Consider the following 18,392-nt stretch of genomic DNA (forward strand, 5'->3'; position numbering starts at 1 on the left):
AAAATTAATCTTTATTTCGCAGAAAGAGCACCGACTATGATAGATATTATAGTACCAAATGTAGCAAGAAATACGTCAACTTTGGCAAAATAGACTGGATTAGGCAAATAAAAAGATAACAAATTTGGCAAAAGAAAGAACTTTTTTTTTTTTTTTTATTTCTGAGATAGGTGCATTTATTAATGACACACGGTACTGAAGTGATCCTGAAGCCACTACACATAATTACTTAAGCAAATTTTCTGCCTGGTACAGATGGCAATTAAGTGTCCTGTGGACAGCTGAGCCACTTTCTCATTTAAGGCATGTGCAAATAGCCACTACTACGAACTGTAATATTCCAGTATACTGGTGAAACCAATAAACAAGTTGAATAACACCAAGACCCAGGACATCTATGGTATCCCAAATAAGATTGTTAAACTGTTATCCAAATTTATCATTAAACCACTGGCCAACATTATCAATGAAGCTCTCAGAGGAGGACTGTACCACCACAGTTTAAAAACTGCTGGACTGCTACCACTGTACATAAAAGATGACTCCAGAGAACCTGAGAACTGCAGACCTGTTACTGTTATACCAGTAATATTTAAAATCTTCAAACGTAATTTATATAATGTATCAATAAGCTTCTTCATATCACAAAATCTTCTAGCCAGAAACCAATGCAGATTCCAAAAACATAAATGCACCATTTCAGCAACACAAGTACTTATGGACAGTGCACTGCCAACACTTGATATGGAAGAATGTGTAATTGCGGTATTCTGTGACCTATTAAAAGCTTTTGATTTAGTTAATCACAACATTCTTTTGGAAAAAGCTACCGTATTTACTCGAATCTAAGCTGCACTTTTTTCCGTTTTTTTGTAATCCAAAAATCCGCTTGTGGCTTAGAATCGAGTGCAAAGTAAGTTCGGAAAAATGTTGGTAGGTGCCGCCACAATTACCTTCTGCCATCAAATGTATGTAGCATTACACAGGCATGCTTTGCAGGCACAAAGATAAATACTGGTGCCAAAACCTCTGCGTCAGTAAATAAATTAAAAACAGGTATAAGACGAGTCAGAAATGAAGCACGGCAATTGACTAGATTTTTAAATCTAAGATGACTAATTTCTGTGCAGAATGTTATGTACTAAAGAGGCGTCTGCAACGATTTTCAAAGGGAGAAAAATTTTCGCCTAACTCTCGTTCAGAACATGTTCTATCATACGCAGTCTATTATTTGATTCTTGTTGATCATTATCAAAGAAAGCAGCAGTGTAAGTAACAACAAATAGCAGTCTCTTGCCGTTGTTTCGCTAATGAGACGATTCCTCTCTCTCTCTCTTTTTTTTTTTTTTTTTTTTTTATTGTAAGCAGCGGTAGCGCGCACAAAAGAAAGCCATGTCGCGAGCGGCAACAGGCCGTAAACATTCATTATCGAAATGTGACAAACAGTGCATGACACAGTACAGCAATGCATTTTCAGCTTAGAGTGACGTAAACACCTATAACAAAGAGAACAGCGCTTATCAGATCAAAGAAAAATAAACAATCAATTCAAACCAGACGAATCACGTGAAAAAGGAAGGGTACCCGTATAAATACGAATGGAGCTGTTGACGCATAGCAATGGCTACTTGGTAAAGCTTAACTGCTAAGCTTACGACTCTAACCAAACTACTGTAGCTGTATCGTCATTCATTCGACCTAAATTGTGTCTCATATTACAAAGGACCAACTTTGTTTCGAATTGGAGGTGTGGCATAAAACTTTTCTTTCCCCTTGAATTTTGAGTCTCCAATTTCAGGTGCGGCTTAGATTTAGGAAAATTTTTTTTTTTCCTTGATTTCGAGTCTCATTTTTCAGGTGCGGCTTAGATTCGAGTGCGGCTTAGATTCGAGTAAATACGGTAAAATTCTATGGCGAGATGAGAGACACTGCATTCAATCTGATAAAATCCTACTTAAGGAACAGATATCAAAAATTAGAAATATTGGAAGGGGGAGTAATTAATACTATTCAGACATGGGGAAGGTCCTAAATGGCATGCCTCATGGAAGTGCCTAGGGGCACTGCTGTTCTTGGTGTATACTAACGAGCTTCATGATAAACTTCAACAGAATTTTATACTATCTGCTGATGACAGAAATACAGGATGTATCAAAAAGAATCATCTCATTTTTAAAAAATCATAACTGTTATGTTATTTGAGATATGTATGTGAACAATGTACTGTCGGAAAGAGCAAACACTTGAGTTTTACATGGTTCCCCCTAGGTAGCAGCAGTGTATGCTCACTTCAGTTCTACTAAAACTGGTGTCAGGACAATAGAAAGCGTTTTGTGTTCTACATTTTGCACAGCGTGTGTCACCAAAAACTATTCAACATAACTTTCGTACTACATATGGTGTGGATCCTCTTACAGCGCACAGCATTAGGCGATGGCATGAACAATTCCGAAAACAGGTTGTTAGTGGAAAGGCAAATTGCCGGGCTGTCCCCGAGGGTCTGTCACAGACGTCGAATGCATCCGCCGTAGTTTTACAAGGAGTCCGCATAAATCCATTTGCCGTGCAGTTTCATGGCTCAACATGCAGCCGATGTCCATCTGGCACGTGTTGCATTGACATTTACACACAAAACCATTCAAAATTCAGCTACTGCAAGCTCTCTGTGAAGGTGACAAACAACAACCTGTGGAGTTCTGTAATTTCATTCTTGGAAAGATGGAGGATGACGGTTTTCTTCCACGCTTAGTGTTTAGTGATGAGGTAATATTCCATTTAAATGGAAAGGTCAACTGTCATGTGAGAATATGGGGTACAGAACAACCTCATGAAGTTGTACAACATGAGAGGGATTCTCCAAAATTTAATGTGTTTGGTTCAGTTTCACGGGAAAAAGTGTATGATCCACTTTTTCTGCCAACAACACTGCTACAGGAAGCACATATCTTGATATGCTTGAGAACTTTCTTTCCCACAGTTGGAGATTGAATCAAACAACTTTATTTACCAACAGGATGGGGCATCGCCACAATGGCATCTAGAAAGTGAGGGAATTTTTAGATCAAAGGATTACTGAACGATAGAATGATTGCACTGGACCAAATGATTCAACCTTACTTTGCTGGCCTCCAAGGTCAGCAGACCTGACTGTATGTGATTATTTCTTGTGGGGGTTTATAAAAGACCCTATTTAGGCGAGTCCGTTACTAACAACAACAACAAATGCACTGAGACATCACGTAACAGCAGCTGTGGAAGCTGTAACTAAAGACATGTTCGTTATGAAACGGTATGGGGGGGGGGGGGGTACCCTTTTTGAAATTCTTGATCATCAAAAAACAAAATTCATTGTATATGTTTATTAGCTTCACAAATACAGATGTTCCAAATTGGATTATTTTAAATTTTTTTTTAAACACCCTGTATTTTAATTAAGGGGATAAGCCTCAAAGAAGATACACATGGAGCTGAAAGTGTTTCACATAGAACAGATGAATAGTATACAAATAATAAATGGATATAAAATTACAAAACTCATCATCACAAGCTTTAAAAACAATAAAAAAAATAGTTTGTGCAAAAGATTAAGGAAAATGGCTTGGGTAAATTTTCTGAGTCGGCACCTCAATGGTAGGTTAAAGTAAGACATAGCACATCAATCGCTTAAGCAGTTAATTAAATTCATGCTGCTATGCACTAAGTAAGTAAGTAAGCCAAAATAGCTTGTATTGAAGTCCTCAAAATGTTTTACTTTGTGCAGTTTGAATCAACAATGTCATATGGAACAGAACTATGTGGAAGTCCAGTAAATATGAAGAAGTTACTCATCATACAGGAAAGGGATATATACATAATGACCAATGCCACACAAGCTACAGACAAAAATTTAAACTGCTAAATATTTTAACAGTAGGGGTGTATCTATTCAAATGTCTTCCAAACAATATCAGCCACACAAAGAACATTAATGGCTTCAAGCATACAGCCAGAGAAATACTGAAAAATCCATTTTATTCCTTAAATGAATTTACTGATTATTGCAAGGAAAATCCAAAAAGCAAGAAAACTGATGTAACCATCATCCAGTTTTGATAAACACAGTGTACCAAAATTGCTCTCATGGATTCTGAGGTAGGTTTTTTTACACCAAAACAAGAAAAAAAGTTTAGGGAACATGGCCTCTACAATACACACATTAAGAGCTGTGAGCACTTGCTCAGCTTTGATACTGTTGAACACGTCTCTTCTATTAAACAAGTCCTCCTAGCTCGTAAGGTATGCATTTTAGAGCCCATGATTACTGGACTTTCTTTCTTGTTTTGGTCCATACTACCTCCTTTGCAAAATATGGAAAGCAAGGAGATTGCAGTAGGAGAGATGTGTTCCTGAGAAGTGAAGATGAACAAGGCTCATAGTTCTTAAGGTATGTATTTTAGAGCCCATGTTTACCAGACATTTTTCTTTCTAGTTTTGGTGCAAGTATGTAAAGAAAATATATATACACACTGTATGTATGTATATGTATGTATGTATATACACTATATGATCAAAAGCATCCGGACACCTGGCTGAAAATGACTTACAAGTTCGTAGCACCCTCCATCGGTAATGCTGAAATTCAATATGGTGTTGGCCCACCCTTAGTCTTTATGACAACTTCCACTCTTGCAGGCATATGTTCAGTCATGTGCTGGAAGGTTTCTTCGGGAGTGGCAGCCCATTGTTCACGGAGTGCTGCACTGAGGAGAGGTATCGATGTTGGTCGGTGAGGCCTGGCACAATATTGGCATTCCAAAACATCCCAAAGGTGTTCTATAGGATTCAGATCATGACTCTGTGCAGGCCAGTCCATTACAGGGACGTTGCCATCGTGTAACCAGGCCGTGCATTATGAACAGGTGCTCGATCGTGTTGAAAGATGCAATCGCCATCCCCGAATTGCTCTTGAACAGTGGGAAGCAAGAAGGTGCTTAAAACATCAGTGTACGCCTGTCCTGTGATAGTGACATGTAAAACAACAAGGTGTGCAAGCCCCCTCCATGAAAAACATGACCACACCATAAAACCATCGCCTCCAAATTTTACTGTTGGCACTACACACGCTGGCAGATTATGTTCACTGGGCATTCGCCATACCCACACCCTGCCATCAGATCACTACATTGTGTAACTTGATTCATCACTCCACTCAATGTATTTCCATTGTTCAATCGTCTAATGTTTTCCTTACACCAAGCTAGGCGTTGTTTGGCATTTACCGGCTCAATGTGTGGCTTATAAGCAGCTGCTCGACCAATTAATCCAAGTTTTCTTACCTCCCACCTAACTGTCATAGTACTTGCAGTGGATACTGATGATGGGCTGGACAGATGTCTGTCTATTGCACGTTACGACCCTCTTCAACTGTTGGCGGTCTCTGTCAGTCAACAGACAAGGTCGGTCTGTACGTTTTTGTGCTGTACGTGTCCCTTCATGTTTCCACTTCACTATCACATTGGAAACAGTGGACCTAGGGATGTTTAAGAGTGTGGAAATCTCGCGTACAGACATATGACACATGTAAATAAACGTAAATGTCATGTGACTAGGGCCTCCCGTCAGGTAGAACGTTCGCTGGTTCTATTCAACACCACTTTGGCGACTTGCGTGTTGATGGGGTTGAAATGATTAATGACTAGGACAACACAACACAAAGTCCCTGAGCAGAGAAAATCTCTGACTCTCCCGGGAATTGAACCCGAGCCCTTAGAATTGACATTCTGTCGCACTGACCACTCAGCTACCGGGGGTGGACATGACACATTTGACACCAATCATCTGACCATGTTTGTAGTCCGTCAGTTCAGCAGAGCACTCCATTTTGCTCTCTCAAGATGTCTCATGACTACAGAGGTCGCTGATATGGAGTACCTGGCAGTAGGTGGTAGCACACTGCACCTAACACGAAAAACGTATGTTTTTGAGGGTGTCCGGATACTTTTGATCACATAGAATAAGTAGATTTAAACACAACGGATATAATCATCTATATTACTATATAAGGACAAGTGACAGTTTAACATTGTTACCAAAAATCTTGCAAGGTTCTTGACTGATTTACTTGAAATTTTTATATGAAGCTGTAATAAACATTTGGACAGAGAGAGGCTACACAAGGTGTTCCTTAACATTGAGAGTTCCTGGCCTATGTACTTCAAATTTTCATGATACTCTAATAAAATTTGGATGTGAATAGATTAGATATTTTTAAAATATGTGTAATATATAAATATACATAAGATACAATAGGCAAGTGTTGCTGGCAAAAAGCCGTTGATCAATTTTGCACAATACTCTGATAAACATTCAGATGGATATAAAACAACACTGTACTGGTTCCTTTTAAAACTGACTGCGAGATAGAAATGCTGTGGTTTAGTTTTCTTTATTGTAGTCAATTTTAGCTACGATATCATGGCACTTAAACCAATTAGACAAATTACTTCTCATACATATATATTATTGCCCCCTTACACATAAATTTAATCAAACTTTGAATGCAAAACCATGTGTTATTTCATTTTATTCTTTACAGTTAGTTTTAACAGAAAACAGGAAAGTTGTATTGGCTTATCAGCTTACAATTAGAATACTACTATGGAATATGTATTATCTGACACTTTGTAATCCTACCCATTTGTCAATTAAAACCCTGTGGAATACCTTTATTGAAGCTACATTCTCACAGACCTAGCAGCAAGAGAGACCTCTCTCTCATACACCGTATACCAATGACCCCAACAGATTTACCGATTCATTTTAAGCAACTTCAATTTCCAATCCACGCTTCCTATGCAACATCAATAAACAAGGTGCATAGTCAGAGAGATGGGGGAAGGGGAGGTGGACAGAGTAAGGGGAGAAAATGAACACAGAAAGGAGAAAGGAGGAGGTGGATGGAAAGAGAAGGAGGAGAAGGAGACTGCAACGTATATCCAATTTGCAAACATGTTTAGCAACTGCTAAGCACTGCCAGGTTCACTGGTATAATAATAAAAATATGATAAGACCCATAATGATGGTGCCCACAGATGTGAGACCTCACAAGTGTCATTGCTCCTGTAACACCAAATCAACATTTGTATTGCCCCACACCTTGTAAACTAGAACAGATGAATACATTTGACATATTTTCAAGGAGTTTTGGTTGCTATTATACTGTAAAGCAGAACTGAACACACTGTATAATATCACATCCTTAACCACTGTAATTTTGTCAGAATACTTGCATAGAAATGTAGAGCCTTATACACTAATTCAGACTGCACACCTCAGAAAGCACTGAGTGAAAAAGCAGGTAACAAAGACGGTCGAGAAACCACACAAAAATGGACTGTCTCATTACAAGCAACAGATACTGACAAAATCTAAAACCTCGTAACATAAAGCTATGGACCAGACGTTTCAGGTATATAAAGCTTCACCAGCGTAGGATAAATTTTCTTGCCAACAAGCCATGCCAAGTGAAGAATTTTTATGTAGAAACACATCTAAGAGTACAGAAATTTTCATTGTGGTAGCTCTAATTTTAAATACACAACATAAATGAACAATACGAAATCTTATGTTATACATACGTTCGAGATATCCGGTGATGGTGCCTACATATGCGAGACCACACAAATGTGATGTGCTCTTGTAGCACCACATCAACATTTGTATGGTCCCGCATCTTGTAAGCTCAGACAGACGAATTTATGCAACATATTATTTAGGATTTTGGGTTGTTAGTATACTGTAAAGACAAACTGAATATTCTGTAAAATATTGTATCTTTAACCACTGTAAGTTTGTGAGGACACTTGCACAGAAATGTAGAGCCCTATTTACTAACTCAGACTGGGCACCTCAGAAACCACAGAGTGAAAAAGCAGGTGACAAAGCAGGCAGGGAAATCAAACAAAAATGGAATGCCTCATTACAAGCTACAAATACCAACAACATCTAAAATCTTGTAACATAAAGCTATGGACCAGAAGGTGTTACAAGAACGTAAAGCTTCACCAGTATTTGGTAAATTTGATTGCCAACAAGCCATGCCAAGCAAATAATTTTTATCCAGTTTATTTGTGTGAACCACATATCAGAGTACAGAAATTTTCATGGTGCTACTTCTAATTTAAAATACGCAACACAAATTAACAATAAGAAATCTTCTATTATACATACGTTTAGGACAACTGGTGATTGTGCCCACAGATGCGAGACCACACAAACGTGATGTGCTCTGTAGCACCACATCGACATTTGTATGGTCCCGCACCTCGCGAGCTAAGGCAGGTGAATACATCCAACATATTATCGAGGACTTTGGGTTGCAAGTATACTGTAAAGAAGAACTGAATACACTTTAAAATATCATACATGTATTATGCTGTAACCTGTTTTATAAATTCACTGAATTGCAGAATACACTGAGTAATTGTCATTGTATTATCAAAATGTCAATGCCTATATGTAATGATATAACATGTAGCAATTGAAATACATCAAATAGTGGAACAAATAAATAAATAAATCAAAACAATTAACTCAACTGAGACATAACTTACTGCTGAACACCAAGGACCTCACAGTCATATTTCTTCCACTGTTTAAAAAAAAAGGCCGACATCTTTTGTGGAAGTTGTGTCGCTCTGCTGATTTTAAATTTCAAATTATTGAGTTCTTTACTATCCTCTTACTTTTACAACATCTGATCTGTAAAGCAGTCCTTTGATTCTATTTTGTGTGACAAAATAATGAAAACACAGTGCTGCTGCTAGGAATACAGTCGTTTCTAGAGATTCATTCTAGCAGTTTTCTATTATTAGAATGCTTTCACACACTACAAATGATTCCAAGCAATGTATTTCACACTCTCAGTGCACTTGGCCTGAAGAATATTGTGCAAACTGTTGTTATCAAGTAGTAAGGACATTGAGGATACAATATTAACAGCATACATGTTTAGTATCTGGTTTTCTCAATCACTGCATGCAACAGGAGAGCTGAATTAACATATTTGCACTTCAGTTTCCACTCAATTCGATGAGTTTCATAAACTTTTTGTCCAAGAAATAGGTCCAATATCCAAATTTTGTGTTTATAAACATACTCCAAATGAACAAGTTGAGGACGACTGGTTACTTTAATAAAGTAATGTGGCCTAAAGCCATCCTCACACAGGCCTCGTTTCTCATGAAGCACAACAAATGTGGTTTCATCATGGTTGGTGCAGACTTGGAAACGAGCTGGCACATAACATGGAACTGTCTCCTCCTCGCAATTTGCGACCACTGCACATTTCAGTGACAGTTCTCAGCTGTATCTGGTGCACAATCCACACAGTTCATTTACGAAAATGGATAAACATAAAATTGCTATGTTAGCCCTATTAAAATCCAAAGTTGGCCCCTTGTTTATATGATAGCCATATTGTTATGTCTATGGTATACACAAATAAGAACTTCAGTGTCCATGAACATAAGGCAAAAAGAAATGTTCTATATCCAGCCAGTAAGGACATCAGCTCAAAGAAAAACACTCAAAATATAGCACAAGGAAGAATGTTCATCATTTCAGGACATAGATAATGTGCTTTATCCATTCCATTTATGATGGTACTGCGTAATGTGAGAGGTACTCCTACGTATCTTGTTAGTGGCTACAGCAGTTATGAGAATGGAGGGGTTACAGCATGGGATATTTGTTTATGAATCAAGTCTGAGATGGTTTTGATTGTCTGTGAAGGCACCATTAAAGTAGTCAACATATTAGGATACAAACTGCTCAGCATCAAAGATGTGATGTCAGTAATGAAAATTTATGCCTTAACATACAAAATTTCATTGCAATAGCTGAGCAGACAGTGTGTGTGTTTGTGCAGGACTTGGTTTCAACTCCTGGTATTGTTAAAGATTATTTTTTATTGATTGGAAGACTGAAACAAGTTACACTCAGCCTTGTGAAACCATGAAGATGAGCTACTTGGATGAGAAGTAGCAGCTCCAAGGTCTATAAAACTGACAGTGACTGTGATAGCAGTATGCAGACATGTCCCGCTATACCACATCCAAATGATGATGTAGGCACAGGATGACTTGGCTGTGGTCATCACCATGCGGTCTTCAGGCCTGATCATGTAGTTCCTTTTTAATATTTGGTTAACATCAAACTCATTGTGTGAGCTATCAGAAAAATCATACTGTAAATGGTTATAGTCATAACACATAACAACAGAAATGTTGTTCAAGAGTGCATCATACATTATCAGATTGTAAGATATGTTAGAAAGGTAACATCTATTGACACCATTTTGAAGTGCACATTTTATTTAGAGGTGTAAGTTGCCGGGGTGGTAAAGTAGAAACTAATTTTGCAATTTTATAATGAATAATGTCTTCAGCAAATTGGCCCCCCTTTTCCCTGTAAATGCTTGGCATAGGTCATTCATCTGGAAGGAGACGCTGATGGTCACTCTAGAGCAGAAGGCAGAAAGATACTGTTATCTTAGCTGTTATATTAGTGTCATTTTCTCAAACTGTTCTACCTTCAAAGAAGAAGAATGACGTGTCCAAGGTGTTGAGGAGATCTGTGAGCACATTTTTCACTGTGCTGGCACTGGGATAAATTTAAAAAGTAAAGCAGCAAAGAAGCTGAACTAGGATATTACATTGATTTGATGAGGTGAAAAAAATGCGATGAGGTGTGGAAGCAAATCTGTGTGTGGTTGGGAGGGTATTAGAATTTATCATAAATACAGCAGGCAGTTCTGGTAAAGAATGACACTCTTTTGTAGCTGGTTCAAATTCTCTTTGTGAAGTCAAGAGTAATTTCCCAGAATTTTACATTTATTTGTGGTTAAGTTCCAAAAATATTTTGTGTCTACAGATTTTAATGATCTTGTTAACACAATAAAATAGGGACAACTGCTAGGATGCTGCTGGTGCTGGTTATTTCAACATTTGTAACATTTAATTTTACGTGTAATCACCAGAAGGGCCAAGAAGGGGTTGTTGATTAAAGGACAACTGAAATTGGATTTCAGGTGAATGTACCTGAGTGTAAGACGACCCTGAATACAAGATGACCCCCTTTTCTTTAAAAGGTTCATCGACAAAATTTGATTTTCACCATATTCTGACTAATCAAAATTACAAACTGTTTACTTGATACAATGTACCTGCTTTACAAAAGTTAATATTATACCTATTCCAAACTTTGGTCTTTTATTGATTTTCTAAATTTTGATAATACATGGAGTAATGAAATAAACGAAAAGGAATGTGGGTATGTACATGGTTGTTTGAGGGCAAGTTGGTGGGTTTGAAGTCAGCAGAAAATTGATAGTAGTAAGGTTGTGGGCAAGGGGTCTGCTAATGTACAGGTAGGGAGCATCACTGCCATTTTTAATACTTTCAGTTTGAGAGGAAGATATTCAAAAAAAAAATCTGCAGAATGACCATCATATGCATAGTATCATAGCTTATTGATACTGCTGGAGTTGGTGCCTCGATGAAGAACTTTCAGGCCGTCGACCCACGAAGAGTGCCAGGATGGTGTTATAAGCGGTGGGCACTTGGGCTCCTTTTTCTTTTTAGAGATTAGTTCCACACTGTTAGCTGGTGCCGAACATTACACTGAGCTGTTGATAGATAGCTCTACATGCAAACATTCAGTGTACACAGATGCATGCCTGTGTTGCACCTCTGCTGACAGCTAGCCACAGCTTCCACTAGTTGTCAACACTGTAGTAGTTCTTCAGCAACAATTTGAGTAAAATATATATAAAGTGCACTGATGTCACCTAATTTTTTGCTTGTTTATCCAGATTCCTATGGCAACAGATCCCTTTGGCTTCCTTCCACCTATTTATCATTAGCAAGAAAAACGTAAAAGTTGGCTCAACAGAACATAACGGTTGCTGACTCATATCATAAAAATCTGACAAACTGTTGACAGGTCACCTAGAAAAATCCTCCTAGCCAAGTTATTTCAGTGTGAAAGGCTTAGTTGCAAGATCTGTCCCATGTACCTATCCAGCATATCTTATTCCAGTCCTGCCACAGGCATTTCCTTCCCTATCAGAGGCCATTCCATCTGTGAGAGCAGTCATATCATATATCAATTCAACTGCAACTTTTGCAGAGGATTTCATGTAGGCATACCACCAACCAGCTATCTTACCACATGAAGAGCCACTACCAAACAGCAGCAAAGTGTTAAAGATGATCACTCTAAGGGAAAGCAAGCTGCAGGGTACAGGGCATAATGTGCTTGATTTCAACATGATTCACTACCTATGCCTTCAGGTATCCTCCCCTGTTCATTTGTTCCATCTCTCCCCAGCCCCCATCCTCCTCTTGCTCTAATCCAAAATTCCTACTTCGTTATGTAATTCATGTGACTTATCCTGTCAGCACTAAGATAAGCTCATGGACATCACATTTAAATACCCTTGCCTAGCTGCTTCTCCCTCTCCTAGAAAACCACCTCCTTTCTCCTCTCACTCATTCTTCTGACTGCACTGCAGGACAAAACGGCTCTGGGTTTATCACTGTTTGTTTGTAGCTCTATTTATGTTTATGTTATCTTTACACTTTCCTTCTATGAGTAAGTGAGGTAAAAAAAATAAATAAATAAATAAAATTACAATAAGGTCAGCCATTGCACTGTTTACTTCTCCAGACAGAACAAAGGGAAATCAGACACACATTCCTATATTAACTGTACCACTAATTCACAGCAAGTATAATCATTCTGTAATCTTCATTCATGTATAAAGTTGCCTGATGATGATTATCCAGTGAAACCTGCAATTAATAAACAGCTGTAAATGAAATTAAGAAACCACAGTGGAAAATCATGTTCCTTCGCGTGGTTTCTCTTTTTCTTCCACTGAAGGAGTCGTGGAAATTCTGAAATCTTGTGTATTTGCCCACTCACTTGGTGATGCTATACCTCTTATAATGGCATATTTACTATGTTACAAAATTTAATAGCACACAGCAAATTAATGAATTGCAGTTGACAAAGCTTGTAATACAAACCTTAGGCACTCTTAAATCCTTGTGGTCAGGGGTGATTACAATGGATAATTTTTTCATGTGTTCATGGAGAACTCTGTAAACATGAGAAGAGAGATTTAAATAATATGGAAATTGTTACAAACTACAACATACAACAATAATGATATTTTTGTTGAAATATGGCAAATAGAAAACTCAACAATATCAGAGAAGGAAAGTTGCTACTCACCATACAGTTGAGATGCTGAGTCGCGATAGGCACTAGAAAGATTCACACAATTATAGCTTTTGGTCATTAAGGCCTTTGTCAGCAATAGATACACATCCACGCACGCGCCCATGCGCCCCCCCCCCCCCCCCCCCCCAAACACACACACACATGCAAATGCAAATGCAACCTGTACACACATCTGCAGTCTCAGATAAAGTGGAGTTTCAGTTATCTGAGACTGGAGACGTGTGTGCAAGTTGCGTTTTTTTTTTGTGTGTGTGTGTGTGTGTGTGTGTGTGTGTGTGTGTGTGTGTGTGTGTGTCTATTGCTGACAAAAGCCTTAATGGCCGAAATCTATAATTGTATGAGTCTTTTTGTTGTGCCTATCGCGACTCAGCATCTCCGCTATATGGTGAGTAGCAATTTTCCTTCTCTAATATTGTTACATTCCATCCTGGATTTTCCATTGTTCAACAATATCTTAAGTATTCAGAAATAACATACACGTTAACTGATAATGGCTGACACTGTTGTGAACTACCAGACCACTGTATTGCTACAATAAAACCACGAAACAGTAATACTTCTGTGGTATTACAACTGCCATTAAATAAATTCTCAAGACATAATAGTATAAGGATAGAAATAAGTAACATTAATACAGTATTAAAAAATCTACATACTGATCTCTTGAGATGTCGCCATCACCATTTGGGTATATTGCTTGGAGGTACACGCGACTTATCACTGCCCTCTCAATGGCGGTATGAGCTTGACTTATTTGAGCACTACTAGCAGCTGGAAAAAAGTAAATATGAAAGCTTCTTTTGGAATGCTGAAAAATGCTTGCTAGATGAGATCTCCAAATAAATGTATGGGTGGAGCATGAGAGAGATGAAACATGATATTTTACACACAACAAATGCAACAAAATTTGCTGAGCACATTACATTGCACAGTAAATATAAGGTATATACATTCTAGAGTAGCATCACACAGTTTTAATACTAGTAAAAAAAGTGACATATGACTGTAAACACCATTTGTGACAGAAGAGAAGCATTTACTTAACAGTGACTAAATTAATCAATTGAAATGGCACTAACAATAAAACAGCAATTGAAAGAAAGAGAAAGAAAGAGAGAGAGAGAGAGAGAGAGAGAGAGAGAGAGAGAGAGAGAGAGAGTGATGTACGGTTATCACCTTGATTAATGTTAAAGAGCACTAAATACCTCATCAGACGAACATCCACAACTGAGGAAGATTTTTATAGAATCAAAATCTGCTTCTTCAGTTGCCTGAAATTTCTTAATTTAGTGCACAACCGGTTTCGAATCATAAAGCTTAATCTTCAACTGCCACAAAAGAATTATGGGAACATAAATATGTGACAGTTGCGCCAGTCGGTCAAGGGGCGGATGCGGTGTCACACCCATGTAAAAAAAACACACGGGAGTGTAGAATCAGCAACCACAGCACCTGCACAACCTAAGTGTCGTACTCTCCAGGTGGGCACTGTGGTTGTTAGTCCTACACTCCCACACATTCGTTTGATGTGGGTGTGATGCCCTCGGTCTGACTGATCCGACCACCACAATTTTAAGTTGCTACCATTATTTGCTGGCACCTGAAGATGGAGCTTTAGTTTGGAAACCAGTCATGCAATAAATTAAGAAACTACTGACAACTGAAGCAGATTTTTATTTTTAAAAAGTGTTATTAAAATACTAACTTAATAACGCTAAAAAATAACTCTGAAGTGTGGCTTTCTGATCATATTAAAAAAGAAAAGAAAGAAAGAATAAAAGAAAGAAAGGAAAGATGAACCAACCATTCTGATATCATACTAAGACCATCTCCCAAATAATAATTTAGGGAGCAAGTCAGACATTCAAAAAGTCTTTAAAATCTTATCGCATTTGCCTCAACATCTGCTAAACCAGAGAACAGATTAGATCATAAACTAACCATTGGCCTCTTGTCTGAATATAAAATACACTCAGTTAAAATGTGTCATGTTGTTGTTGTGGTCTTCAGTCCTAAGACTGGTTTGATGCAGCTCTCCATGCTACTCTATCCTGTGCAAGCTTTTTCATCTCCCAGTACCTACTGCAACCTACATCCTTCTGAATCTGCTTAGTGTATTCATCTCTTGGTCTCCCTCTACGATTTTTACCCTCCACGCGGCCCTCCAATACTAAACTGGTGATCCCTTGATGCCTCAGAACATGTCCTACCAACCGATCCCTTCTTCTGGTCAAGTTGTGCCACAAACTTCTCTTCTCCCCAATCCTATTCAATACTTCCTCATTAGTTATGTGATCTACCCATCTAATCTTCAGCATTCTTCTGTAGCACCACATTTCGAAAGCTTCTATTCTCTTCTTGTCCAAACTATTTATCGTCCATGTTTCACTTCCATACATGGCTACACTCCATACGAATACTTTCAGAAATGACTTCCTGACACTTAAATCAATACTGGATGTTAACAAATTTCTCTTCTTCAGAAACGCTTTCCTTGCCATTGCCAGCCTACATTTTATATCCTCTCTACTTCGACCATCATCAGTTATTTTGCTCCCCAAATAGCAAAACTCCTTTACTACTTTAAGTGCCTCATTTCCTAATCTAATTCCCTCAGCATCACCCGACTTAATTAGACTACATTCCATTATCCTTGTTTTGCTTTTGTTGATGTTCATCTTATATCCTCCTTTCAAGACACTGTCCATTCCATTCAACTGCTCTTCCAAGTCCTTTGCTGTCTCAGACAGAATTACAATGTCATCGGCGAACCTCAAAGTTTCTATTTCTTCTCCATGAATTTTAATACCTACTCCGAATTTTTCTTTTGTTTCCTTTACTGCTTGCTCAATATACAGATTGAACAACATCGGGGAGAGGCTACAACCCTGTCTTACTCCCTTCCCAACCACTGCTTCCCTTTCATGTCCCTCGACTCTTATAACTGCCATCTGGTTTCTGTACAAATTGTAAATAGCCTTTCGCTCCCTGTATTTTACCCCTGCCACCTTTAGAGTTTGAAAGAGAGTATTCCAGTCAACATTGTCAAAAGCTTTCTCTAAGTCTACAAATGCTAGAAACGTAGGTTTGCCTTTCCTTAATCTTTCTTCTAAGATAAGTTGTAAGGTCAGTATTGCCTCACGTGTTCCAGTGTTTCTACGGAATCCAAACTGATCTTCCCCGAGGTTGGCTTCTACTAGTTTTTCCATTCGTCTGTAAAGAATTCGTGTTAGTATTTTGCAGCTGTGACTTATTAAGCTGATAGATCGGTCATACTGAAATCAATATGTCACAAGCCCCACACATTGGAGGGTACTCCCACCAGAGCAGGAAGCCATCTGTTATTGAATTATGCCCTGTCTGAAGGGAAGTGAGAACAACTTCATCTTACCTCAGTGGTCAGGAGGTGGTAAGCCACAGCTGAGTAGCTGATTCTGCCAACGATGACTCGTTCGTCACTTCCAACCACTCTCCTTTCCACTGACACAAAATCCTGCACCTCAACAGTGTGGACATGCAGGGTGATATTACACTAATCCACCCAATTAAGAATATAGGTCTTTGGTTGCCACATCCGATAACTCATTTCCATGAAATCCCTTGTGCCTTGGTACCCTGTAGATTGACATCTCCTTCTCCTGCCTTTGTAGGTGGAAATGAGAATTCTGGATGTTCTGGACATAATTTTCTGCTGCATACATTTGTTAATAGATTTAAGGGCACTTTGAGAGTAAGAGAACATAAGGAATTTCTCAGTAAGGATACATCCCATCTGCTCTGATGTCATCAAGATTGAATGTAATTCTGCATTAATATGGTAAATTTGTGTCAAACTATTTTAGGGAACACAATCAAGAAAATCACTCCTTAGTCCCATCTGAGAATACAGTTACATGGTTGTGATGCTCATCTAAAATTTCATTAATAATCAAATTAAAAAAAAAAAAAAAACTTGTTTCAATGAGTGTACTCTCTCATGTACCTCACTAAATCTAAAATTATTCTGGGTCTCTTTAGTAACCACAGTGGCAGTTGGAGTTGGTATTAGCCCACACCAAGTGCCACTAGATAATGCTTTGCACAGATCCCAATTGGGGTTGCTTGTGAACAATTTGTGAAGATTACTCCACATGAAGGTGAGCAACAGTTTTGTATACAGGCAATTCTAGAATAGAGAGGAATCTGCGTGCCTCATGGACTACGAGGATTATTGGATGGAAAGTGGTAGCTCACCAGCCTCAGCACAGATGATCCTGTAAGCACCTTGGGCAAGTCTAGACCCCCCATAGTGCATGGTGCCATTGATTTTGAGGCAGATGGGTCTTGCTGTCAATAAACTGTGCATCCATAATACGACTAGAATTGAGAAAAAGCTTTATAGAAATGGAGCAGATGCAACCTGTTGTTAGCCAAGACTTGAACTAAGATACTCCAACATGTGTAGTGCCCTGAGGCACCTCACCTTTAGGTCGTCAATGAAGAATGGACCTTGTTGAAGAGGTAAAGCTTGTGTATCTCAATGATACAGATTTGCAACTGCTAATACAATTAAACTTCAGCTGCATATTTATTAGGTGTCATGTGAAAATTTATGCCACAACACAACTCAAACCCAGATTTCCCACTTCATGCGAGCGGTCGTCTTAACCACTTTGGCTATCCGAGCACACTTCTTGGACCGACCCAAACTCCCATGGCACTGCGTGTCCACATCCTGCACTTGCACAGATGCTGCGAGTCCCACACAGGGAGAGCCTTTACTATTATTGTCGGGCCTGTCTAGGCATGTAATACTATTTTACAGTGGTATGATCAACAGCTGTATGAAATACAAAAAAATCGCATTTGCAACTGCCCTGGAGTAGATGACATTCCATCAGAGTTGTTGAGACCCTACAGACCCTACAGAGAGCCAGCTGCAACAAAACTATTCATCCTGGTGTCCAAGGTAAATGAGACAGGGAAAATCCCCTCAGACTTTCAAATAGAATGTCATAATTCAAACTTGAAAGAAAGCAGACATTGACATGTGTGAATACTATCAAACCATCACTTTAATAAGATGTGGTAGCAAAATATTGGCAAAAATATTATTTACAGAAGAA

The 18,392-nt window shown here is 38.5% G+C and overlaps 1 protein-coding gene across 4 annotated transcripts in view; it reads right to left on the bottom strand.

Annotated features, from left to right (window-relative positions):
• Positions 1–18,392, bottom strand: part of LOC124721188 (GTPase-activating protein and VPS9 domain-containing protein 1) — a 362,758-nt gene that overhangs the window by 23,941 nt on the left and 320,425 nt on the right. For all 4 annotated transcript variants that reach the window (XM_047246031.1, XM_047246029.1, XM_047246032.1 and 1 more), the window contains 2 exons: positions 13,944–14,058; positions 13,071–13,143 (listed from right to left, as the gene is read on the bottom strand). In XM_047246031.1, coding sequence (XP_047101987.1) covers positions 13,071–13,143; positions 13,944–14,058 — 188 coding nt within the window. The remainder of the gene's footprint in view (positions 1–13,070; positions 13,144–13,943; positions 14,059–18,392) is intronic.

This window comes from Schistocerca piceifrons, chromosome X (assembly GCF_021461385.2).
Source record: "Schistocerca piceifrons isolate TAMUIC-IGC-003096 chromosome X, iqSchPice1.1, whole genome shotgun sequence".
NCBI classification, from domain to species: domain Eukaryota; kingdom Metazoa; phylum Arthropoda; class Insecta; order Orthoptera; family Acrididae; genus Schistocerca; species Schistocerca piceifrons.